The sequence below is a fragment of the Rhinoraja longicauda genome, chromosome 20 (genome assembly GCF_053455715.1).
Source record: "Rhinoraja longicauda isolate Sanriku21f chromosome 20, sRhiLon1.1, whole genome shotgun sequence".
NCBI classification, from domain to species: Eukaryota; Metazoa; Chordata; class Chondrichthyes; order Rajiformes; family Arhynchobatidae; genus Rhinoraja; species Rhinoraja longicauda.
This window is the reverse complement of record NC_135972.1, coordinates 20208660-20236511: the sequence shown is the minus strand read 5'-3', so window position 1 is coordinate 20236511 and position 27852 is coordinate 20208660. Positions and strand designations below refer to the sequence as shown.

Below are 27852 nucleotides of genomic sequence, written 5' to 3'. Positions count from 1 at the left end.
AATCCTTTTGCAAAATCTGGATAGTCACACCTTGTGATGGTGGAGGCCAAGTCAAGGGATATTTTTAAGGCAGAGATGAATAGATTCTTGATTAGTAAGGGTGTCAGGGGTTATGGGGAGAAGGCAGGGGAATAGGGTTGAGAGGGAAAGATAGATCAGACATGATTGAATTGCGGTGTAGTCGTGATGGGCCGAATGCCCTAATTCAGCTCCTGTAAATTATTAACTTTTGAGAACATGATGGGCGATGGACTTGTGATGATGGTCTTTTGATCATAGTCTTGGTGGACGTGTTGGACCATCAGATGATGCCTCTGTTCAGTGGAGCAGTGTGATGTTCTCAAACCATCTCGACGTTCCACCTTCTCCGTGCTGTCACTGCCGCTGTAGGTATTTTGTCGGTGAGAGAATGATTTAGTGGATTCTAGTTTTCCGATTGGGAATTCCTAGAACGCCACTGTTCTGGCAGGGAGCACCCATGGGATAAATGAAGGGATCCAAGACCCTGAATTCTCTGGGGGGGTGTTGCTCCATCCAGGCAGCCTTTGACCTGAAGCAACTACATCTACTGTAGTTTTTAATGTGTTGATACTTCTACGTTGAAAAACATTAAAAATTTTACTGAACTGTATGCAAAAAATGAATTTTGTTGTGTCTCGGTAGATGTAACAATAAAACACCATTAAACCTTTGAAAAGAATCAGTGTGGCATCAATAATCAACACAGGGAAAAAAAAGCACGAAAAGGTAATTTAAGGCATTTATTTACCACTTTCAAAGCCAGATTTATGCAATAAAGATGTTACAGCACTTTACAATGGTACTCATCAACCTATCAGCATCATCAGAGGTCTATCAGAAGATTTGAGAAAGATGTTTAACATTGAGAGGGATTTACACAATGGGAGTAATGAGAGAGTGTTGCCTTTGGCTTGGAGTTGGGGGTACATTTCAGAGTCTGCAGAACATGGTGAACAAGTAGTGTGCAGGAAGGAACTGCAGATGCTGATTTTACACTAAAAACAGACACAAAATGCTGGAGTAATTCAGTGGGTCAGGCAGCATCTCTGGAAAAACATAGAAACATAGAAAATACGTGCAGGAGTAGGCCATTCAAGCCAACACCACCATTCAATATGATCATGGCTGATCATCCAAAATCAGTGCCCATTCCAGCTTTCTCCTCATATCCCCATGGAGAAAATGAATAGGTGACATTTCGGGTCGAATCCCTTCTTCAGACTGAGAGTCAGGGGAGAGGGAAACTCAAAATCACAGAAGATTTGAGAGAGATGTTTAAAATTGTTAGGGATTTACACAATGTGCGTAAATAGAGTGTCTCCATTGGCATGGGATTGGGAGAACATTCCAGAGTCTATTTTCTCTCTTCCCTGACTCTCAGTCTGAAGAAGGGTTTCAACCTGAAACGTTGCCTATTCCTTTTCTCCAGAGATGCTGTCTGACCTGCTAAGTTACTCCAGCATTTTTTGTCTACCTTTGGTGGACAAGTAGTTTGTGAATGCAGGTAGAGCAAGTGAATGTGACCATCAGTTTAAGAGCAGAGGGTTTCAGTGGGATCTGTGCACAGCAGGAGCCTTCTTAACACAGGACATTCATACCATGGATTGACTATCAAAGAAATCTTCAAACACATTTAACAGAGGCAGCCTATTAGTGTTTAGACATTGATTAGGCACACCATAATTATTGATCGACAAAGTTTTTATCGCCTTTGAATGAAGAATCTACTAATAGGCTGTAAGTTCATAACAACATTACTCAATCTTTCAATACTTGCACTATAATTCAGCATGCAAGACTTAATCTCTATTCTAGATGTCTGGAAACAAACGTAATTCCTTTTCCCCACTCCCCCTTCTGAAAAACAAGCCACCTTGTTACACTTATCCATTTATATATTAAAACATCTCCAAGACCAGGGGTCAGTGTACAAGATGCGGATTGGCAGCTCAAAGCCAAACCATTGCAAGTTTGTGGACATTGAAAGGACAGTCAAACTTTAACAATAAACCACAATCACTTTTGGATCCGAGAAGAGAGAGAGAGAGAAAGAGTTGCCTGGACACCTCACTGCGGGGTTAAAACATTCTCTGAGCCGACGTATAAGCGGATGATACCGAGCGGCATTCCCTGAAGCATCAGCTCATGGAACTGGAAGCCACCTGCAAGGTAACAAACAAGAGTTCAGCTTCCCAAAAAGACCTGGTGTCCTAAGGACCAGGTTTAATCAAACATTGTACACCAAGATCAGATGGTGCAGGAGAAATCAGTCGTCCACCAACACCATTTTGCAAAAAAGTTTAAAGCCTTTCGGTTACCAATATCCCCATCACTTCAGCTGAAAATATTTGGAAGATATTTGAAATGTCAAATTTAAACATTTCAAATCTCAAATATTAAGATTGGCCGGTCCAACACAAGTACTGATCTGCCCACCCTGGAGAGGATCTACAGGAGGCATTGCAGTTTGAAATTAACTTGCTAAATATTGGTGTTAGTTTTATCTAGTTCCCCTAATGAATTCAATTGCTTTATATTTGGGAATATTTGTCCAGATTGCAGTACTTTAAGCTGTAGTTATTTATTGGCAATAGGAGCAATTGTTGAAAACCTGTCTATCTTTTATTTACCTCCCACACCCACTCTGACTCCAGACTTAAAGGGGTTTCATTGACCAACTGTCCATTTGATACAATGCTGGCATCTCCATCTGCTTCAGTAAGTCGAATGACTGGGAACAAAGGAGACTACAGAGAGTGGTGAACACTGCCTGGTCCATCACTGGTAATGACCTCCCCACTCTCAAAGAGATTTATAGGAGGCACTGCCTCAACGAGGCAGTCAATATCATCAAAGACCCATACCACCCTGGCCACGCTCTCATCTCACTGCTACCATCGGGTAGGTACAGGAGTCTGAAAACTGTGACCACCAGGTTTAAGAACAGCTTCTTCCCAACTACCATCAGGGTCTTGAACACTGCGCAACACTAGCCTCATCAGCTGTGATCCTCTATGGACTGTGTCTTTGATTGCACTATGGACTTTGGCTTTGCACTACGATGGTCACCTAGTATTATTAATTATTAAGTTATGGTATTATGAATATTGTATGAATTTTGTGTTGTAAAGATGCAGCGACTAGGAATTTCATTGTTCCATTGCCGATGCACATGACAATTAAACTCACTTGAATTTTAAAATAGTTTCTAATTTTTTGAAACAAACTTTACAGCAAAATGGCTTGCAGTTGAATTTGAATAACATCTTCATTTTTTGTTTATCATTTTTTCCCTCTAGTCTTTACCATAACCTTACAGACTCAGTGATATTCATAATTAAAACTATCTGTTGTACAATAAAAATGTCATAGTTCCGTTTTAGGACATGTGACAAACACTCTTGGTTCTCTACGATAACAGCATTTAAAAGTCATTTGGACTGCTAGATGGATACGAAAGGTTTAGAGGGAGATGGGCCAAATGCAGACAAGTGGGACTCCATTAAATGGGGCATCTTGTCAGCATGGACGAGTTGGGCCAACAGGCCTGTTTCCGTGCTGGATGACTATGCCTCTCTAATAATAACGACATCAGTGAGCTGGTCTGTGTGATGGGGCCAGAACCAAGGAAAGAAGATAATGAAGAAGAAGACACAAAGTGCTGTAGTAACTCAGCGGGTCAGGCAGCATCTTAGCAGAACATGCACAGATGACCTTTCTGGTCTGGACCCTTCTGGGAGAGAGGAGGAGATCTTCTCAGAGAATTTGCAGTGGATCTGCGAAATATAGAAACAAGGAACTGCAGATGCTGGTTTACAAAAGAAGACACAGCGTGCTGGAGTAGCATAGCGTGTCAGGCTGGAGAGAATATGCATTTATATATCCGACTTTTAATCAGAGTCTGAAGTAGGCTTAATGTTCCAATGTTGGAAAAGCAGCATCAATTTGATTATAATAAACAATGATACTGACTGGATAATTTCCTTCTGGGATTAAGGAACAGACATTGAACATTGGAACAGACAGAAGATACATGGCTGTAGGGCCAACCCCTCCTACTCTGTGAAAGGTCCACCTTGAGTTGGGGACCTCTCAGCAATTCCAACTAAACTGCAACTAAGAATTTCATTTTCCGTTTCTGGACATTTAGACTTTATTTTAGACTTTAGAGACACAGCATGGAAACGGGCCCTTTGGCTTACCGAGTCCGCACCAACCGGTGATCATCCCGTACTCTATCCTACACACTGGGGACAATTTACAATATACAGAAGTCAATTGACCTACAAACCCGCACATCGTTGCAGTGCGGGAGAAAACCGGAGCACCCGGAGAAAACCCACGCGGTCACAGGGAGAGCGTACCAACTCTGAATATACAGCACCTATAGTCAGGATCGAACCAGGGTCTCTGGCTCTGTGAGGCAGCAACTCTACCGCTGTGCCATTGTGCCGCCCAAATATGGCACATGACAATAAACACTCTTGACTCCACTCCGATGGTCCTGCTTTCCAATTAAAACTCAGGTTACATGTTCAAATCAAGAACAAAGGTGTTGAATATACAAAATCTATAACAAATATTGGTGAACAAAGGAAGCTTAAACAAATATAACAAACAATTCCTCTTCTTTTTTCAACTAATTCCAAAATAATGAGTTTTGAACAACTTTAATCAAAAAGTTCACCAGCTTACCCAAACCAGACAAACCTCCAAATCCACCACTTGTCATCTGCACCGACAGGTTCCGTATAGTTTCCATGGTGTTTCGATTGGAAGTAGTTAAAAGTGCTAGAGATTGCCATTAGTTTCAAATAAATGTTAAAATGCACATGATGATATTACCACTTCATCTCGTTCCACCAGCAAATACCTTACTGTGATGATGAAGGGTAGGCCACACACAATAATATAACACTGGGGGACCAATTCTCCTCTCAAATGCAAGGGTTCAAGCGCTAACTGTGCCAACAAAGGCTGGAGACTGGGGTGTACACACAGGGTAGAGGGATGGATGTGTCTGTTTCCAGTGTGCACACCGACCTTGGTCCCTGTGTCATTCATTACAGGGGCACACAGGAGGCATGAATTGGCGTGAAATTTGCTATGCAAAACCACCCAGGGTACCTTGGGATGCCACTTGATCTTTAGTTTCAGCTTTATTATTGTCACATGTATTGAGTTATCGTCAAAAGCTTTGTTGTGCATGTTAGCCATTCAGATCAGATATACTGTAGATAACTACAATCAAGTGAAATTCAGGTACAATAGCATATAGGGGAAGAGTGCAGAATATAGTTATCAGCATTGCAGCATATCAGTTCCATGGACAAAGTCCAATGTCCGCAATGGGGTAGAGGTGAGTCAGAAGGATTGTAAGTTGAGCTTTATATAATGGTTAAATGATCACAGATATAGTTTGGTTTAGAGATACTGCATGGAATCAGCCCACTGGGTCCACGCAGACCACTGATCACCCATTCACAAGGTCTATGTTCTCCCACTTTCTCATCCATTGCCTACAGAGGCCAATTAACCTAAAAACCCGCACTTCTTTGGGATGTGTGAAAAAACCAAGCATCCAGGGGAAACCCATGCAGTCACAGGGAGAATGTGAAAATGCAACACAGATGGGATTGAGCCTGGGTTTCTGGAGCTGTGAGGCAGTGGCTCTACCAGCTGTGCCACTGTTTTGCCTTCTATTAGCCTTATCACTTGCTGAATTCTTCCCATCTTAGAAGTTGCCATCCCAACTTTTGTGCATAATTGCCAATTGGATTGGAGTTCTAGACTAGACAGATGAGTATTTGGATTAAAGAGCAATAAAATGTCAATTTTCTGGGGCAGGAGATACATGATTTTGAAAGGACAGAAGTAGCTAAGGTGGGAATTTGATTAACAGTCTCCATGACGCTTTAGCACTTTGTACCCTGCTCTGTGCAAACGAGAGGAAAATCATCCCTGGAAACGCAAATGAGTTGATAACATAAGCTTCATATGCTTTAGTTCATATGAAAGCTTACCTGGATGAACATTTACAAATCACAAATCCTTACTGCGTAACTAAGGAGAGAAAGAGACACACGGTAAAACTTCAGCAGAGTAATGTCAGACACACAGGCAACAGCAAGTTGTTCCACTGGTAGCCAGAGCATAGTTGGCCTGGTGTCAAAATCAACTAATGCAAACTGCATGCAGAAGCAAGAAGGTGGAAGAAGCAATGCACCAAGGTGAGATATTAGGGATTTAAACAGAGTTCCTAGCTTAATGCATGCAATCACGATCAAATGAAGTGTGGACATTTGTGAAAGAGCCAGTTAATGTTTATTGGTATAGTTCTAAACATTTGGAAGGCTGCAGGTTCACTGTTGAAGTGCCAAATCTATAAGCAAAGGGCTGATTTTCTGAACGGATACCACCTATAAACAGGTTCAAACATTATGGCATAAAACCAGATGGTGTGAACTGGCAGTCTGTGAGTGTTTCCACCCCGTGCTAGCCTTTCATAGAACATGAAACTGTAAAGCACAGGAAAAGACACTTCGGCCCACAACGTCTGTGCCGAACTAGATGTCAAGATCAACCCTTATCTGCCTGCACATGATCCATACCCACGTGCCTATCCAAAGGTCTCTTAAATGCCATGATCATATTTCCCTCCGCTACCACCCCTAGCAATAGACAATAGACAATAGGTGCAGGACTAGGCTATTCGGCCCTTTGAACCAGCACCACCATTCAATGTGATCATGGCTGATCATTCTCAATCAGTACCCTGTTCCTGCTTTCTCCCCATACCCCCTGACTCCGCTATCCTTAAGAGCTCTATCTAGCTCTCTCTTGAATGCATTTAAGGGAGTATGCTTGAATGGCAGTATGCTCCAGGCACTCACTAACCTACTGTGTAAAAAAAACTTGCCACATACATCTTCTTTAAACTTTGCCCCTCTCACCGTAAAGCTATGCCCTCTAGTATTTGATCTTTCCATCCTGGGAAAAAAGTTCAGACAGTCCACCCTATCTATAATGCTCATATTTGTGTATACTTCCATCAGGTCTCCCCCCAAACTCTGGCATTCCAGAGAAGACAGTCCAAGTCTGTTCAACCTCTCCCTATCTTTAATCAGACTTTACTGGACTTTGTCTTGCACTAAACGTTGTTCCTTTTATCCTCTACCTCTACACTGTGGATGGCACGATTGTAATCATGTAGAGTCTTTCCGCTGACTGGTCAGCACACAACAAAAGCTTTTTACTGTACCTCGGTACACGTGACAATGAAATAAACTAAACTGTAACTAATACCCCTTAATCCAGGCATCATTCCGGTAAATCTCCTCTGTATCATTTTCAAAATCCTCCACATCCTTCCTGCATTGTCTTTTGTATTGGCACATGGATATTCAGGGAATGGTGGGATATGGATTTTGTACAGGCAGAAAAGAGTTGGCCTTGATAGTGCAGACATTGTGGGGAGAAGGGCTTGCTCTATTGCTGGACTGTTCTTATGTTCTGTGGAACTTTAGCCCTGATAAACGTTCCAAATGGTTTAGAGCGCATGCAGACACACACACGCACGCACGCACGCACACTTGTTAAAGTTCATTAGCAATCAGTTTATCAGGGAAGCAGATCAGACACTGGAAACCATAAGGAGAATTCATTGCAATGTCACTTCTCATTCCTCTTGAGCACATCTTCATGTAACTCTGAGTGCTGACGGATTCAACAACACAGTGATATATTCAAGTCCAATGGTGCACTGCCCCGCATGCGGTCCAGTGCATGCATGCAGCAGGGTGGAACAATGCAGACGTCCAACTTGTGTGGGGATCCATGCGATGACCAACCAAGAACTTCGCTAACAGTTTATAAGGCATCGGTTTACCATTTTTCAAATAAAAAAACACACACACACATCACACCAAGGAACACAGGTCAGATCACAGGGTGAAAACCTAACACCCAACAGTGGAGGGGCGGTGATGGTGGGAAGAGGAAGTATCATCTTACATGGGCTTTCATCACCTAAACTTCATTTTATCTTCTATCTCATCCAGAACTGATAAGATTTGGTGGTCACAGTCTTTTGGGGTCTGTAGAAGAGTCTAAAACTAGAGGGTTTAGGTTTAACGTAAGAGGGGAAAAGATTTAAAGGGGACCTGAGATGGAATATTTTCCATTCAGAGGGTGATGGTAGAGGAAGTGGTAGAGGCACTTGATTAGTAAGGGCGTCAAAGGTTATGGGGAGAAGGCAGGGGAACGAGGCTGAGAGGGAAAGATGGATAAGCCATGATTGAATGGCGGAGTAGACTCGATGGGCCGAATAGCCCAATTCTGCTCCTATGACTTCTGAACTAATGAAGGCAGGTATAATGACACCATGTAATAGACTGGTTTGTGGATAGGATGGGTTTAGAGGCATATGAGCCCAATGCAGGCCAATGGGACTAGCTTAGGCAAGCCACTCGATCGGATGGATTAGTTCGGCCGAAGGGCCAGTTTTTGTGCTGTGAACAGCCCTCGACGACTCTGAGAACAATGTTAAGATATCGAACAAAATAGAAAAGGGAAGGGGCTTAATACCCAGTGGACTGGATGATGGGGAGAGACACCAAAGGCTAGAGACCCAAATGTGATCAGAAAAGGTGTGCCTGGTCTCTAGAGTGGAGTTTTACATTCTAAAGCGATATCCCAACAGGACTCGAGGGCCTGAGCTATGAGTAGAGGTTGATATGACTCGGACTTTATTCCTTGGAGTGCATGAGGATGAAGGGTGATCTTATCGAGGTGTATAAAATCATGAGGGAAATATAGAGGGTGAATGTGCAGTGTCATTTACCCAGAGAAGGGGAATCAAGAACCAGAGGACATAGATTTAAGCTGATGAGTGGAATAAGATCATGAGAGGAATATAGGTAGGGTAAATGCACAAACTTTTACCCAAGGTAAGGGATTCAAGACAAGAGGACATTGTTTTAAGGAGAGAGGGGAAAGATTTAATATGAAGTTTTTCCCTCAGAGGGTGTGAAATGTGCTGCCAGAGGAGGTAGTTAAGGTAGGTACAATAACATTTAAAAGATGTATATGGATAAACAAGGAACTGGAGATGCTGGTTTACAAAAAAATGCTCAAAGTGCTGGAGTAACTCAGCGGGTCAGGTAGCATCCGGTGAGAACATGATAGGTGACATTTTGGGTTCGAACCTTTCTCCAAACTGATTGTGATGGGAGGGAATGGGAATAAAGTTGGAGAGGAGGAAGGGCAGGACAAAACATTTGGAGAGGTATAGGGAGAGCAAAGGTTGAGAGGAATATGAGCTAAATGTGGGCAAATGGGTCTAATGCAGATGGGACACCTTGGTCAGCATGGATGAGTTGGGTCTAAGGATGGACACAAATTGCCGAAGAAACTCAGCGTGTCAGGCAGCATCTCTGGAGAAAAAGATGGGTGACGTTTCGGGTCTGACTGAAACTGTTGGGTCTAAGGGGCTTGTTTCTGTGCTCTATGACAAAGAAACCAGCAAACGTCACTGTGCCAGTGAGCTCACCTTTGACCTCCATTTTACACTCCACTTCGTCCTCGCCCAGAGGGTTGATGGCTTTACAAGTGTACAGGCCGCCATCGTAGGGACTGGGCTTACGGATCTCCAAGGTACAGACACCCTGGTTAGCGAACATCCGGTATCGAGGGTTGTTCTCGATCAACATCCGGTTCTTCATCCAGATTATCTTGGGCTAAAAAAGGAGGGAAAAAACCAACGCAAAGTCAAAGCCCAGCTGTGGAGGAGGTGGGAGCATCGGTTGACCTTGGCGCAGCAGTATAGTTGCTGTCTCACAGCGCTAGAGACCCGGGTTCGAAACCAACCTCGGGTGCTGTCCGCATGTGTAGTTTTTTTGTTGCATGCTATCCAGTCAGCGGAAAGACGATACATGATTACAATCAAGTCATCCACAGTGTACAGACTCAGGCTAAAGGGAATAACATTTAGTGCAAGATAAAGTCCAGTAAAGTATATTAAAGACAGTCCAAGGGTCTCCAACAAGGTAGATGGAAGGTCAGGACCGCTCGGTATTTGGTGAAAGGATGGCTCAGTTGTCTGATAACTTTTGGGAAGAAACTGTCCATGAATCTGGAGATACATGTTTTCACACCTGTACCTCTTGCCTGATGGGAGAGGGGAGAAGGGGGAGCAACCGGGTTGAGACCTGTCGTTAATTATGCTGCTGGCCTTGCCGAAGCAGTGTGAAGTGTCAATGGAGTAAATGGAAACGGGTCTTCATTGGGGATGCCTTCGATGACTGAAAAGGTTTTTCCTCATCTCCGTTCTAAATGCCTTACCCCTTATTCTTAAACTGTGGCCTCTGGTTTTGGACTCCCCCAGCATTGGGAACATGTTTCCTGCCTCTAACGTTTCCAACCCCTTAATAATCTTATACGTTTCGATAAGATCTTCTCTCATCCTTCTAAATTCCAGTGTATACAAGCCTAGTCGCTCCAGTCTTTCAACATACGACTGTCCCGCCATTCCGGGAATTCACCTAGTGAACCTAGGTTCACTAGGTTAGTCAAAGACTCTATGTAGGAAGGAATTGCACATGCTGATTTACGCCAAAGATAGACACAAAATGTTGGAGTAACTCAGCAGGTCAGGTGGTTTCTCTGGAGAAAAGTGATGTTTCGGGTCTGAAGAAGTCTCCACCCAAAACGTCACCTGTTCCGTTTCTTCAGAGGTGCTGCCTGACCCACTGAGTAACTCCAGCACTTTGTGTCTATTATCAAAAACCTTATTCGGATGTCGGGCCAATACCTTGGGGTTGCCTCTCACGCTGCAGTTCAAGGTCGCGTTATATCCAGAAACCGCGATCGTGTTGATAAGAGGATGGGTGAACTTTGGCGTCTCTTGGAAGTCAAAGTCATTGTACTTGGGAGACTTTAGCGACAGACCTACAAGAGATGACAAGCATTAGAACATTCCGCCCACATCGAGCAACATTTGGGAGACATTGGACAGGTACATGAAAAGATTTGGAGGGGTATGGGTCAAATGCGGGTAAACGGGAACCTCATTGCTGGGAGGTTCTGTGATATACATAAATGACTTAAATGTAGGTAGATTGGTTAGTAAGTTTGCAAAATTGTTGGGGTCACGGATGTGAAGAAGGTTGTCAAAGTAGATAGGGGGATGGAGGTCAGTTACAGATATGGGCAGAGAAAGGGCAGGTGGAGTTTAAACTGAGCAAGTGTGAGGGGTTGTGCTTTGGGAGGTCAAAAGTTAGGGGAGATATTCAAATAATTGTAGGACCCTTAACAGCATTGATGTAGAGAGGGATCTTGGAGTCCAAGTCTAAGTCAAAAGTCTAACGTCGGAAATGAAGGGGAAATCTTCATGCCCAGAGGAACTCTTCATCAATGAATTCGAGAGGGAACGTGAACCGACCCTGCTTCTGAATCAAGGCGCTGTTCTTTGTTCTGGTCGCCTCATCGCTCAGTCCACACATGTTCTCCGCAAAGACTCTGAAGTAATACTCGTTCCCCACGATGAGGTCGGAGATGAAGCAGTTGGTTCTGTGGTAGTGTTCAACAACCGTGTACCAGTCCTACAGAGGGAGAGAAACATTCACCGCGTCAGTGGGTAGGCACAAGGAACTGCAGATGCTGGTTTACAAAAAAAACACACAAAGTGCTGGAGTAACTCAGTGGGTCAGGCAGCATCTCTAGAGAACACGGATAGGTTATGTTTCAGGTCAGGACCCTTCTTCAGACTGATTGTGATGACTTTGGACTTGAGATACAGTGTAGAAACAGGCCCTTCGGCCCACCGAGTCCACGCCGACCAACAATCACCCCGTACACTAGCACTATCCTGCACACTAGGAATAATTTACACTTTTTTCACCAAAGCCAATTAATCTACAAATCAGCACGTCTTTGGAGTGTGGGAGGAAACCGGAGCACCCTGAAAAAACACACGCAGTCACAGGGAGAACGTACAAACTCCATACAGACAGCAGCCTTAGTCAGGATCGAACCTGGGTCTCGCCAAAGGGCCCTTTTCCATGCTGCGTCTCTAAACTAAATCTAAACTAAAAGGTTCGACACAAAAAGCTGGAGTAACTCAGAGGGACAGGCAGCATCTCTGGAGAGAAGTTTTGGGTCGAGACCCTTCTTCAGACTGGTTAGGGATAAGGGAAATGAGAGATATAGACGGTGATGTGGTCCGCCACCTCCACTAGTCACAATTTCCCATCTCCATCCCTTTCCGCCTTCTGCAGAGACCGTTCCCTCCGCAACTCCCTGGTTAACTTATCCCTTCCCGCCCAAACCACCTCCTCCCCAGTTACCGTCCCCTGCAACCGCAGAAGATGCAACACCTGTCGCTATATCTCCTCCCTCGACTCTGTCCAGGGACCCCGACAGTCCTTTCAGGTTAGGCAGAGGTTCACTTGCACCTCCTCCAACCTCATCTACTGTAGCCGCTGCTCAATATGTGGATTCTCATCTCCCGGTTGCTGGACACTTTAATTCTCCTTCCCATTCCGACACAGACCTTTCTGTCCTCGGTCTCCATTGTCAGAGTGAGGCTAAACGCAAATTGGAGGAACAGCTTCTCATATTTCGCTTGGGAAGCTTGTAGCCCAGTGGTATGAATATTGATTTCTCTCACTTCAGGTAGCCCCGGCATTCCCTCACTCTCTATCCCTCCCCAACCCAAGTCGAACTAGCTTCTCGTTGTCACCTAACAAACAGCTAACAATGACCTGTTTCCTTTATCATCGTTACTTTTTTGCATATCTTTCATTCATTGTTCTTTATCTCTCCACATCACCGTCTATATCTCTCGTTTCCCTTATCCATAACCAGTCTAAAGAAGGGTCTCCACCCGAAACGTCACCCATTCCTTCTCTCCAGAGATGCTGCAGTCCCGCTGAGTTACTCCAGCTTTTTGTGTCTATCTTCGGTTCAAACCAGCATCTGCAGTTCCCTTTTTACATTAAACTAAAAGGAGCCTGAGGACCATGACCTCCAGGTTCAAGAACAGCTTCTTTCCAGCAACCACCAGGGCTCTTGAACGCTGCACCGCACTAAACTCGGCAACTGTGAACATCCATGGAGCTCTCAGACCACTCTGACCACCCAGACTTACCATGGTCTTTTTGTCGGCTTTTTGAATCGTGTAGCCCGTGATGGCCGCGTTCCCATTGTCTTTGGGGGGCGTCCATGCCAACTCAATATTGGTGTCCCACAGGTCAACGATCTGAACAGTGAACGGGGCACCCGGTTTCTCTGTGGAGGCAATCAGTCGATTAGATTTCCCCTCCCTTGTTCAGGGACCCCGACCCTCGTTAACGCGTCCCATCACCAAGCATCTGCCTGATGGCCAAGGGGTGGTGGAAGCACAGACCTGCATTTAAGCAGGAGGCCTCTTGAATGGCCAGGACAGAGAAGGCTGCAGACCAAGTGCCGGCCAATGGGATTGGTATCAATGGATAACTGATGGGGCAGCGTTGACCGTAGGAATGGGCAATAACTGCTGCTTTCCACAGAGAGGATGTGATCCACAAAATTGAAATAAAAAAAAATATAAATTTGGGAACATTAAATCAAAATGAATATTTCAGGGTTCCAAACACTCCATCCAAGACTGCAGGAAATTGCAGAGAGCTGTGGACATAGCCCAGACCATCACGCGAACCAACCTCCCTTCCATTGTCTCCATCTACACTTCATGCTGCCTTGGCAAGGCTGCCAGCATACTCAAGGACCAGTCTCACCCCGGTCACGCCACTTTCTCCCCTCTCCCATCAGGCAAGAGATACAGATGTTTGAAAATACATACCTCCAGATTCGGGGACAGTTTCTTCCCAGCTGTTATCAGGAAAATGAACTGGCTTCTCACCAACTGGAGAGGGGTCCTGACCTCCCATCTACCCCATTGGAGACCTTCAAACTATTTTTAATCGGACTTTGCTGGACTTTATTGTGCACTAATCATTATACCCTTTATCCTATATCTGTACACTGCGGACGGCTTGATTGGTATCATGTTTTTGCTTTCTGCTTACTGGATAGCACGCAACAAATAAAGCTTTTCACGGCACCTTGGTACACGTGACAATAATAAACTAAAGTAGAATCATGCTCCTTCGACTGATTGTCTCCAGTTTTCGACCAAACAAATGGGAGGTTGGGGTGGGCATGGAATGGAAAGACACTGATTTACGCACCTACTATCTGAATGACAATGGTGGCCTTGTCCTCAAGCTTTTCCACCTGTACCGTGAGCTCATAATTGCCGGAATGATACCTCTCGGTTTTGCGGACGAAAATCACGGTGTCCGATTCCGTGTTGCGAATGCTGATGGTGTTTTGATCCAAAGGCCCGCCATCTTTTGTCCAGGCGACCTTTGGCCTGGGTTTGCCCTGGGAATAAAGAGTCAAGAGTCAAGTCAAGAGTGTTTCATTGTCACATGTACCAACAATGGAAATTGAAATTCTTACTTGCAGCAGCTTAACAGACCCATAAATGCGATAACATGCAAATAACATATTATAATTTTTTTAAATTGTATAAATCAATATCCATAATACTCGTGCAGAAACCAAAGTCCGTAGTGCAATCAAAGGTGGTCAAGTGAGGATCACAGTTGCTGAGGTTAGTATTGTGCAGTGTTCAAGAGCCTGATTTAGTTCAAGAACAGCATTTAGCTTCGCAACACAGCGTGGATACAGGGCCTTCAGCCCACAGTCCACACCGACCAGCGACCACCCATACACTTGTTCTATCCAACACATTATGGACAATTTACAGAAGCCAATTATCTACAAACCCGCACGTCTTTAGAATGTGGGAGGAAACCGGAGCACCCAGAGAAAACATATGCAGTCACAGGAAGAACGTGCAAACTCTGCACAGACGGCACCCGTAGTCAGGATCAAAACCAGGTGCTGTAAGGTAGCAACTCTACCGCTGTGCCACTGTGCTGACTTATGGCCTAACTCTGACATGGCCACTTCAAGATGCAGATTGTGGCCTTACTTATATCTGAGTGTTGATCCTATGACATACACTGGCCAGTCCCTGCACCCTACCATCCAAGTTAAGGTCATTCTATGTTCTACGGCCTCTGTGCTAATTCCCACTGCCCTCTTCACCTTTCACCCCTCTGCCAGCCGTGCGGCGCGGGCTCCTGGTTTATCATGGAGTGGTGATGTAATTCCAAGTCAGGATGGTGTGCCACTTGGAAGGGAACCCGCAGTGATAATGTTCCTGTGGACTTTCTGTTGGCGTCCAATTCGGTGGGCAGGTTTAGTATGCAGACACAAGGAACTATAGATGCCGGCTTACCAAAAAAGTAAATATATTGCTGGATTTTTTCATCCTCTTTACCAATGGGTCAGGCAGCATCTCTGGAGACCATGGATACGTCACGTTTCTGGTCCGAAGCCTTCTTCAGGCTGATTATAGTAGGGGTGGAGAAAGCTGGAAGGGAGGTGAGGGTGGGACAAAGCCTGGCAAGTGATAAACCAGCATCTACAGTATCACAAAATGCTGGAGTAACTCAGCAGGTCAGGAAGCATCTCTGGAGAGTTCCCACACAACCGGTATCTACAAGTCTGTTTTATTATATATTATGATAGGTGGGTACAGGTATGGTGGGGGGATTGGCAGATGGTTGGGCAAAGGCTTGAGATGAAAAGACCAAACGTGTGAGATAAGGAGATATGGAGAGAAGAGGCGCAAAATGTGAAACCAGAGGAAGGAATACCAGTGGAAGGTGACGGGGGAAGGGGGAAGGGTGAAAGTGCTGCGCATCCAGGTGGGGCACAGGGAAGAGATGGGGGAAGGAGGAAGCAGGGACGCAGGGACGTTTGTGGGTTAGTTACCTAAAGTTGGAGAACTCATGCGGTTGGGTTGTAAGCTAACCAAGCGTGTTTGTGAGGCGGTGGTGAAGCAGCCTGGGTGAGTAACTGAGGTGATGAATGTTCAGGGTGGTGTGTGGGGTGCTGATAAAGTGGACTGCTTTGTCCTGGATGGTGTTTGTTTGCCTTCATCTTGGCAAGGGAAGAGTGCTCTATCACCCCCTCAAGTCGCCCCTTGCAGATGGTGCCACAGCTCAGGACATCTGAAACTCCAGTTTCAGGGACAGTTTCTTCCCAACTGTTATCAGGCAACTGAACCATCCTCTTATGGCGAGTCCGAAAACTTGTTGGTTGTAGAAGAAGTTTATTGCAGCCGCAATATTCGAATACAAAGTTAAACAACAAGGTAAAGGACAACCATCAAAAACTTACTGTCTTCTTCGAAGACTTCGCCGAACTAACATTTCGGGCGCCAAAAGCGCACATGACAATGCTGGCCAATCAGCGATGTCGCTCTCTGGACTAATCCCTACGGTCGCGCTCACACGTGACCTTGCTGGCCAATCTGAGGGTTCGACGACCCGGACCATTCTCTATGGTCGCTACATGACCCCCCCCCAGAACCCGAGGTACGGAACCTAGCAGGGAGCCGGATTTCGCGACCATAACGAGTAAGGAGAGGGGCAGCCTGAACCACAGGAGCAGGGGATTCCGGACTTGGAGGAACTGCCGGAACGGGGGGTCCTGGAGGAACTGCCGGAACGGGGGGTCCTGGACTGAGCGGAACTGACGGAGGTCGGCCTCTCCTAGGGGTTTGGCCGACCAGGACTGGTTGATCCGGATCCAAGTGTGCAGGTTTGAGCCGGGACACCGAGACGAGCTCACTCCTGCCGCACATGTCTAAGGTGAAGGTAGCCGTTCCCTTACGTGAATGCCTATTTAATGCTTTTATTGTTGGACTGTGTTTTTGGGGGTTTTTGGGGTTGGGTAATTTGGGTGCCTGTTTAGTGCTTTTATTGTTGGACTGTGTTTTTGGGGGGGTTTTTTTGGGGGTGTAATTTTGATGCTTATTTAATGCTTTTGTTGTTGGACTGTGGGTGATTGAATTAACATTTTGTTCAAGATGGCCGCGCCGTTGTGTTTGGCTGCCTGCCACTGTATGTTTCTTTTTTTTTCCTAGTCAGATGTGCAGCACTTTGGTCAACGTGGGTTGTTTTTAAATGTGCTATACAAATAAATTGACTTGACTTGACTTACGTACAGCCCGGAACGGCCCTTGATAGACCCTCTGCAACGGGGCACGATGGGAATCTTTTCGCAGAAACACAAACTCACAGTCCTTCAGGGAAGGCGGTTCATGTACCATGGGACACCCATGACGTGAAGTCGGAACTGGAGCCAGGGAACCCACCCGTGCCCGGAGAGATGCTAAGACTGATGGGACTGGAGGCAGCTGGTCTGAGGGTTCCGGAAACAAATCTCCGGGTACTCGAAGTGTCGAGCCATATACTAGCTCCGCGGACGACGCACCGAGATATTGCTTAGGAGCAGTCCGGATGCCCAGAAGAACCCAGGGGAGTTGGTCTACCCAGTCCGGGCCTTCAAGCCTTGCACTGAGGGACGCCTTAAGTTGACGGTGGAACCTTTCTACAAGTCCATTTGCCTGGGGGTGGTATGCAGTAGTGGGTTGTAACTTGGAACCGTACAGTTCTGCGAGCGCGGCCCAGAGGGACGAAGTGAACTGCGGCCCCCTGTCAGTGGTGATAACTGCCGGGACCCCGAAACGAGCTACCCAATGGAGGGCCAAAGTCCTGGCACAAGAGGCTGCCGAGATATCAGACAATGGGAAAGCCTCTGGCCACCAGTGAACCGATCCACCACCGTGAGGAGGTGGGTGTAGCCCCGGGAGGAAGGCAAAGGCCCGACCAAATCCACGTGGATGTGGAAAAAACGAACTGCTGGGACCTCGAACCCCTGTACGGGAGGCTGGACATGGCGCTGGACTTTAGCGGTCTGACAGGGAACGCAGGAACGCGCCCAACCCGTTACCTGTTTCCGTAGGCCATGCCAGACAAACCGAGCTGCTACTAAAGCAGAGGTGGAGCGGATGGACGGGTGCGCCAGCCCATGAATGGCATCAAAAACCCGGCGCTGAAGGGAGGGCGGTACTACCGGCCTGGGACGGGGAAGGGAAACATCACACCAGACTTTTGTGCCTTCCGACCCGCAGGCTACCTGAGCCAACTTCAATCCCGAAGTGGTGGACTGGTATGCCGAGGCGGTATCCGCTAGAAGCTGTGCCTCCGCAAGCTCCTGGGGATCCACCTCGCAGTCCACCGCCGAAATAGGGGAAAAAGCAGGTCTAGGCAGGGCGTCAGCAACGGCATTAAGCTTACCCGCGACATGACGGACATCGGTGGTAAATTCGGAGATAGCAGTTAGGTGCCGCTGCTGGCGGGCCGACCATGGGTCAGACAATTTGAAAAATGCAAATGTTAATGGGCGGCCCTCAAGGAAATACCGGAAATGACAAACAGCTAAATAGAGGGCCAGAAGCTCTCGGTCAAATGCGCTATACTTCAGCTCAGCCGAATTTAGTTGCCGGCTGAAAAACGCCAAGGGCTGCCAACGGCCACCGACCTGCTGCTCCAAGACCCCGCCCACCGCCACGTCAGAGGCGTCAACCGTCAGGGCCGTGGGGGCGGAGGGGCTCGGGTGGACCAACATGGTGGCGTCTGCTAATGCTGCCTTAGCTGCTGTAAAAGCCGACTCTGCGGCCGGGGACCATATCAACTCTACCGGTTTTCCCGCAAGGCACTGGAAGAGCGGGCGCATGACCCGCGCAGCTGCCGGAACGAACCTATGGTAGAAGTTAACCATACCTACGAACTCCTGTAGTCCTTTTACTGTGGTGGGCCTGGGAAATGCCCGGATAGCCTCCACCTTCTCGGGCAAAGGGGAGGCGCCGGCAGGGGTAATTCTGTGCCCTAAAAAATCAAGAGAAGGGAGGCCGAATTGACACTTGGAGGGTTGGATAATGAGCCCGTGGTCTTGGAGCCGCTGGAACACAGTCCGCAAGTGGACCTGGTGTTCCTGCACTGAGGGGCTGGCGACCAGGATGTCGTCTAAATAAATAAACAAAAAGGGTAAACCCCGACCCACACGGTCCATCAGTCGTTGGAAAGCCTGTGCCGCGTTCTTTAAACCGAAAGGTATACGCAACCATTCAAACAACCTGAACGGAGTAATCGTGGCAGTTTTCTGTATGTCCTCCGGCCGCACCGGAATCTGGTGGTATCCTCGCACCAAATCGATTTTGGAGAACACCACCGCTCCTTCCAGCCCAGACGAAAAGTCCTGTAGGTGCGGTATGGGGTAGCGATCAGCCGTGGTGACAGCATTGAGACGCCGATAATCGCCACATGGTCTCCACCCCCCAGATGCCTTGGAGACCATATGCAACGGCGAGGCCCACGGGCTGTCGGACTGACGGACAATGCCCATTTCCTCCATCTTCCTAAATTCCGCCCGTGCCACCACCAGTTTGTCTTGCGGTAGTCTCCTGGCCCGAGCGAAAACGGGAGGGCCCTCGGTGCGGATGTGATGGACCACGCCGTGCTTGGCCGAAGGCGTGTCAAAACGTTGGATGAGCAGCTCTGGAAACTCCGCCAGGATCTCAGCATACGAGTCAGGGGCCGCGACGACGGCCTGGACAGTAGGGCTGGGCGGGGAGGCGATTGTCGGAGCGACGGGCTCCTCGCTGGCGGAGGGTCGGAGGTCGTTACCGCGGACATCAGGGACCAGTGAAAAAGCCCAGAGAAAATCTGCGCCTAGGATCGCTTGTCTGACGTCTGCTATGATGAATGGCCATTCGTACGTGCGGAGGCCTAACACAAGGGACATCTTCCGTATACCGAAAGTGCGAATGGGGCTGCCATTAACCGCGATGAGGGTGGGACCTGTCTTACCCGTTCTGGTTTCGAGGTCGGTCGGCGGCACTATACTGACGATGGCTCCCGTGTCTACCAAAAATTCTGTGTCCGTGAATCGATCGTGGACGTAGAGGCGTCGGTTCTGGCCAATCGCAACTGCCCCTATGTACGATCGGCCGAGGCATTTCCCGCGAAGGTACAAGGTGAGCGGCAGTTGCGGGATTCTCTACCCCATCGTAGGTGATAATAGCACCAGCCGCGCTTGTGCGGATCTTTTTGGCGGGCTTTTGGAGAACTGGCGGGAGACGCGGCGCCATCTTGATGTCGCTGTGGCGTGGTCACTGATGTCGAAACCTTGTTGATCGAACCGTTTGCCTTGTTTTTAGCCGCTATGAGCGCGTCCGCTTTCGCTGCATATGCTTCGGGGTCCTTAAAAGAACAATCCGTGAGCAGCAGTCGGACATCCTCAGGAAGCTTCTCTCGGAATGCCTGTTCGAACATGAGGCAATCCGTATGCTCACCGGCTAGCATCATCATCTCGGCCATGAGAACGGATGGCCGTCGATCTCCGAGGTCCGGTAGGTGCAGAAGTCTTTCAGCGCAATCATGCCTATTAAACCCGAAGGTTCGCAGTAACAATTTCTTCATTGCCTCGTACTTGCTTTCCGCAGGCGGATTAACGATGAACCGCATCACGCGTGTGGTCGTCTCCGGTGATAGAGCGCTGACGAGATAGTAATACTTCGTCGAGTCGGCCGATATGTTCTTTATATGAAATTGGGCTTCGGTGTGGACAAACCAAGATTGCGGTGAATGTGTCCAAAACAACGGAAGGTGAACGCTTACCGCGCTTAACTCCGGTGTGCCAGGCGCGGCATTCAACAACGAGGCGTCGTGTTCCTGCATAGTCGGTGATCGTCCAGATCACGTTGGGGTCACCAATATGGCGAGTCCGAAAACTTGTTGGTTGTAGAAGAAGTTTATTGCAGCCGCAATATTCGAATACAAAGTTAAACAACAAGGTAAAGGACAACCATCAAAAACTTACTGTCTTCTTCGAAGACTTCGCCGAACTAACATTTCGGGCGCCAAAAGCGCACATGACAACGCTGGCCAATCAGCGATGTTGCTCTCTGGACCAATCCCTACGGTCGCGCTCACACGTGACCTTGCTGGCCAATCTGAGGGTTCGACGACCCGGACCATTCTCTATGGTCGCTACACTCTCACCAATGACTTACCATCTACCTCATTGAAGACCCTCGGACTATCTTTAATCGGACTTTACTGGACTTGCACTAAACATTGTTCCCTTTATCGTGTATCTGTACACTGTGAATGGCTCAATTGTAACCAATGGATAGTCTTTCCGCTGACTGGATAGCACGCCACAAAAAAAGCTTTTCACTGTACCTCGGTACACGTGACAATATTAAACCAAACTAAACTAAACTCTGGGGTGCTGCGAGCTGACCTACTCACAAAGCAAGTGTGGGGCTGTAACCCCCAGCCACGACCCAGCCCGTACCCTTCCCAGCAGCCAGGGTGAATGACCGAACAACACAGGCCCTCACTCCGTAACGCTCTCTGTACCTGGAAGGGGATCAAAAGATTCAGCGACTCCCCAACTTTGCGAATGTATGTCTGCTTCAGCTGCCGGGGAAGACGGATCTTGGGAGGCTCTGAAAGAGACGGTGGTGGAGGAAGGGCCATTAGTGAGTGAAATCATGTAACACCCACAGTCTCTTTCACACAGTCTCAGTCTCACCCACTCACACACAGTCTCTTTCACACAGTCTCAGTCTCTCACACACAATCTTTCACACACACACAATCTCTCTCACACACACAGTCTCTTTCACAAAGTCTCAGTCTCTCTCACACACAATCTTTCACACACACACACAGTCTCTCTCTCACACACACAGTCAGTCTCTCGCACACAATCTCTCACACACACAAACAATCTTTATGTCTCACACACAGTCTCTCTCACACACAGTCTCTCTCTCACACACACAGTCTCTCTCTCACACAGTCTCTCCCACACAATCTTTCACACAGTCTCACACACATACAGTCTTTATCTCTCTCGCACACACACACACACAGAGTCTCACACACACACAAACAGTCTCTCTCTCACACACAGTCTCACACACACATACAGTCTTTATCTCTCACACACACACACAGATCTCACACAGACACAAACATTCTCTCTCTCACACAGTCTCACACACAGACCCCTCTCCCACGCACACAATATCACAGTGTCTCACACACAAACACAGTCTCTCTCTCTCACACGCACACAGAGTCTCACACACACACACAGCCTCTCACACACACACAGCCTCTCTCACACACATACCCCTCTCACACACACACACAATATCGTACACGGAGTCTCATACACAGTCTCTCACACAAGCTCAAACAGTCACAAAACACATAGTCTCTCCCTCTCACAGTCTCACATAGTCTCCCTCTCTCAACACACTCTCACATACGCACACTGTCTCTCTCTCTCACACACATACATACTCAAATACACAGTCACACATACACAGTCTCACACACACACACATTCTCCCGCTCACTCACCCATTGTTTAACATACAGTCTCATCCATACATCCAGTCTCTCACATGCATAAAGTCATGCAAATCTTCCCACCCCCTTCCACACAACAAACAGTGACACACATGGACCAATAACCTTACAACTGCTCTCACCACATGCACACACACACACACACACACACACACACACACACACACACACACACACACACACACACACACACACACACACACATTGCCCCATGCTACAGCCCCCAAAACACACCGACCCCAACACACACCCAAACAACATCCACACACATACGCCTCTCACATACCCAACTTGTTACACAGACAAGTACACAAAGACACATAAAGCTGGAGTGACCCAGCACAAGTTAGGCAGCATTTTTGGAGAACATGGATGAATGACGATTTGGGTCAGGACCCTTGTTGAAGACCCTTGGACTGCCTTTAATTGGACTTTACCTTGCACTAAACGTTATACCCTTTATCCTTTATCTGTACACTGGGGACGGCTCGATCATGCACAGTCTTTCCGCTGACTGGTTAGCACGCAACAATAAACACGTTAGCACGTGACAATAAACTAATCTAAACTACACTAAACTACCCCATTGTGGACATTGGACTTTGTCCGTGAAACTGATGCTCTGCAATGCTGGGAACTATATTCTGCACTCTGTATCTTCCCATTTGCTCTACCTATTGTACTTGAGGTGGACTTGGTTATGTCTATGTCTGTTATATCTGTTTGGATAGCATGCTTTTCACTGTGCCTCGGTCCACGTGACAATAATAAACCCAAACCTACGCCAGTGAGTGACCGACCCTGGGGCAGAAGCGATTACTCACCCACCACCTCCTTGACGAGAATGGACTGGGCTATGCAGACCGGGAGGCTTTCCCCCGCTATGTTCACAGCCTTCACTCTCACGTGGATTCTCTCGCCAGTCGGCAGGCCGTTGATCGTGTACTTGGACATGTCCGTCAGCTCGGGATTCGCCAAGATCCACTCGTCCTCTGGACGGAAGGGAAGGAAGGGAGGTAAGTGTCGCGAGCGTTCGGAGAGAATACAACTTGCCTTTAACGCTGCAAAACCTTCCAACGGGAAGGAACCCTGAGCCACCAGGAGTTGCCTCGAGAAGCGGCGACGTTCGAGAGGCTGGAATCAACGAAATGTCGACTGACGCAGGAGTGGGAGGCAGGCGAGCAACCCGGCACAACCGTTTACTGATTGCTTGGAAGATGAGGGGTGTATCAAATCACCAGGGGAATTGATAGGGTGAATGCCCAGGGTAGGGGAATCAAGAATCAGGGAGACATATGGTTAAGGTGAGAGGGGAAAGATTTATTAGGAACCTGAGGGGCAACTCTTTCACACAGAGAGTGGATGGCATATGGAACGAGCTACCAGAGGAGATAGTTGAGGCAGATACAATAACATTTATAAGATATTTGGACAGGAACTTGGATAGGAAAAGTTTACAGGGAAAATGTAATAAATAGGAACTGCAGATGCTGGTTTATACCAAAAATTGAAACAAAGTGCTGGAGTAACTTAGCGGGTCAGGCAGTATCTCTGGAGAACATGGATAGGTGACATTTCGGGTCAAGACACTTCGGACAGCGGGAAATGGGCAAAACGTGGGCGGCACAGTGGCGCAGTGGTCGAGTTGCTGCCTTGCAGTGCCAGAGGCCCAGGTTCAATTGTGACGCGCTGGTTTGTAGGTTAATTGGCTCTGTAAATTCTCCCTAGTGTGTGGGATAGAACTAGTGAAAGGGTGATTGCTGGTTGGAGTGGACTCGGTGGGCTGTGTCTCTAAATTTAACTAAACTAAATGGGCAGGAATGAACTGCAGATTCTGGTTTATACCGATAACAGACACAAAGTGATGGAGTAACTCAGTGGATCAGGCAGCATCTCAGGAGAAAAGGAATAGGTGACGTTCCAGGTCTGAAGAAGGGTTCTGACCTGAAACATCAGCTGTTCCTTTTTTCCAGAGATGCTGCCTGACCTCTGCGTTACTCTGGAACGTTGTGTCTGCCTTCTTCTTACACTAAATGGGATTGGCGTAGATGGGAGGATTGGTTGGCAAGGACGGGTTGGACCGAGGGGCCTGTTTGCGTTCCGCATGGATCAGCCTGCAATTGGTCCAAAGCGCCGCAGCGAGACTCCTGACGGGTACCCGTAAAAGGGACCACATCACCCCGATTCTGGCCTCTCTCCACTGGCTCCCAGTATGGTACAGAATCAACTTCAAGCTCCTCCTATTCACATACAAAGCCCTAAACGGGCTTGCCCCCCCCCCCCCCCCCATATCAAAAATCTTCTAACCCACCACTCTATCTCCAGGTCCCTTGGGGCTACTCGGCCGACTAGGGGCTACTGACTGTCCCGCGGTCTAGGCTTAAGTTCAGGGGTGATCCGCTTTTGCGATTGCAGCTCCGAGACTGTGGAACAGCATCCCTCTCCCCATCAGAACTGCCCCCTCCATCGACTCCTTTAAGTCCAGGCTCAAAACATATTTCTACTCCCTAGCGTTTGAGGCCCTCTGAGGGGGCGCTGTGAACTGTTTACGTATGTGCTGTTATGTTTGTGTGCCATTGTATGTTCGTTTCTTAGTACCTGAACTGATGTACAGCAATTTGGTCAATGTGGGTTGTTTTTAAATGTGCTATACAAATAAAATTGACTTGACTTGACTTGACTTACTTCCTTCCAGACAGTACTCAATGCGGTAGCCATCCAGCCCCGCCGCACCGATCCGTTCAGGTGGACGCCACTTGAGCGAGACACTGGTGTCCGTCACATCGTCGCAGGCGAGGAGTGTGGGTTCACTGGTTGGCGCTAGGGGGTAAGCAACACCGGAGAGATGAGCAGACCCTCGGTATGGTCATTTAAACATTGTAATCGTACCTACCTCCGCCATTCCCCCCCCCCCCCCCCCCCCGTGGCTCATACAATTATGGGCAGATTCGAAGCTTGACAACATATCCTCCACAATAATTCTCAGCACCGGTGCCCTGCAAGAGTGCGTTCCCAGTCCACCATTATACTCCCAATACACTCACGACTGGGCTTTCTCCGGGTGCTCCGGATTCCTCCTACATGTTTCCAAGAGAGAGTTAGATATAGCTCTTAGGGCTAACGGAATCAAGGGATACTAGACCAAGTGGACCCGTTGGGCACAAACCTCTCCTGCATTGATGCAGCACCCTCTTCTCCCCCACTCCCCCCTCCCCCTCTGATCTTCCCCTCCACCCCACTCCATCCCCCTCAACCACCCTTATCCCCCCTCCACCCCCTCCCTCCCTACCCCCCTCCCTCCACCCCCTTCCCTCCCTAGGAGATAGATTTAAACTTTAAAATGTGAATAACTTTAAAAATATAACACCGATTTCAATGAATCTTCTTCCATTAACACCAAAGTGATGACGCTGAGTAAGTTGCGCCTAAAATTGTCGCGCTATCGTGTACCGTTTTGGCCGTAGTTCAGGAACAAACAAACAAACAAACAAACGAGAGTTTTAGTATATAGATGGGGAGAAAGCAGGAAGGGGGGTGCTAATTTTGGATGATCAGCCATTAAATGGCAGTGCTGGCTCGAACGGCCGAATGGCCTACTCCTGCACCTATTTTCTACCAGCTATATTCCTACCAGCTGTTATAAGGCAACTGCACCATCCTATCAACAACTAGAGAGCGGTCCTCAGCTGCTATGTACGTCACTGAAGACCCTTGGACTATCTTTAATTGCACTGTACTGGACCTTATCTTGCACTAAACCTATTTCCCTTTATCCTGTATCTGTGCATTGTGGATTGATTGAATGTAATCCTTTAGTCTTTCTGCTGACTAGACAGCACAAAACAAAAGTGTTTTTCACTGTACCTCAGTACACATGACCATAATAAACTAAACGAAACAATGGCAATACGTGGCTTGACTTTACCGAGGGGGATGAAGGCCTTGGATGGTTCACTGGACCGTGACATCCCAATGGCGTTGACCGCAATGACCTGGACTTCATAGGGGACACCTTCAATCATGTTCTTGGGTTCAAAGGTCATCTCTTTGCAGAGGTCAAAGTTGAGCCTCATCCACCGGGAGCTTTGTTTCTTCTTCCTCTCGATGATGTAGCCTAAAAGACACGGAGAGGAGTCAGTGGTTAACCTGAGTACATAGATTTAAGGTGAGGTGGCAAAGATGTAATAGTGACCTGAGGGGCAACTTTGTCCACTCAGAGGGTGGTGGGTATATGGAATGAGCTGCCAGCGGAAGTAGGCACTATATCAACAGGGCGGCACAGTGGCACAGCGGTAGAGTTGCTGCCTTACAGCACCAAACAACCAGGTTCGATACTGACTACTGGTGCTGACTGTACAGAGTCTGCACGTTCTCCCTGTGACCGCCTGGGTATTCTCCGGGTGCTCCGGTTTCCTCCTACACTCCAAAGATGTACAGGTTTGTAGTTTAATCATCATCGGTAAAAATTGTAAATTGTTTCAAGTGTGTAGGGCAATACTAATGTACGGGGTGATCGCTGGTCAGCATGGACTCAGTTGGCCAAAGGGCCTGTTTCCACTCTGTATTTCCAATGTCTAAAGTCTATCAACATGCAAAAGACATTTGGACAGGTACTGTGCATGGATTGGAAAGGTTTAGAAGGATATGGGGCAAACACAGGCTGGTGGGACTAGTGTAGATGGAGCAAGTTGGGCCGAAGGGCCTGTTTTCATGCTGTGTGACTTTCTGACTCGTTAAGATCCACCGGTATCCTGGGTCACCTAGAATCGGCGAGTTTCCGTCATAGTCCGGAGGGTTCCACATCATCGAGCACCAGTCACCTCCCACCTCGGTAACTATCGGAGCTGCGGGAGGGTCAGGAATATCTGTGGGAACGTGAGGAAGGATCCAAGGTTAGCAGTATGACTAAGCAAGCCCCATCTCATTCACGGAGCAGCAATACCTTCTCGTTGTGCTCCACTCAGTTTATTCCCCTGATATTATCAGTTCACATTATGAGCATTAATACATTTTCTTGCTGAATTCACACGTTTATAACTCCTAGAAACAGAATTAGACCATTTGGCCCATCAAGTCTACTGTTACTGTCCCAGTTCCAATTCTCCAGATAGCCACAGGGACACCTGGAGATTATGGCAAGGCTTGCATGCTATGATCAAGTTTGTATGTTCTCCCTGTGGCCAAGTGGGTTTCCCCTCTGTTTCCTCCCACACTCCAAAGTCATACAGGTTTGTAAATTAATTGGCTTTGGTTTAACTGTAAATTGTCCCTCGTGTGTAGGATAATGCTAGTGAAAGGGGTGATCACTGGTTGGCATTGACTCGGTGGGCCGAAGGGCCTGTTGCCGCGCTGTATCTCTAAAATTGTAAAAATAAAAATAAAAACCAACCCCATCTCTGTTGGTCAACCAACACGACTA

At 47.6% G+C, this 27852-nt stretch overlaps 1 protein-coding gene across 1 annotated transcript in view; it reads right to left on the bottom strand.

Moving 5' to 3' along the window:
- Positions 1-200: 200 nt before the first annotated feature.
- mybpc1 (myosin binding protein C1) overlaps positions 201-27852 on the bottom strand; it is a 103324-nt gene continuing 75672 nt past the window's right edge. Inside the window, exons 23-34 of the mRNA XM_078417469.1 lie at positions 27194-27298; positions 26359-26547; positions 25119-25253; positions 23258-23425; positions 21411-21499; positions 14250-14445; positions 13169-13308; positions 11462-11621; positions 10832-10968; positions 9572-9758; positions 2093-2183; positions 201-384 (exon numbers count right to left, since the gene is read on the bottom strand). Coding sequence (XP_078273595.1) covers positions 201-384; positions 2093-2183; positions 9572-9758; positions 10832-10968; positions 11462-11621; positions 13169-13308; positions 14250-14445; positions 21411-21499; positions 23258-23425; positions 25119-25253; positions 26359-26547; positions 27194-27298 — 1781 coding nt within the window. The remainder of the gene's footprint in view (positions 385-2092; positions 2184-9571; positions 9759-10831; positions 10969-11461; positions 11622-13168; positions 13309-14249; positions 14446-21410; positions 21500-23257; positions 23426-25118; positions 25254-26358; positions 26548-27193; positions 27299-27852) is intronic.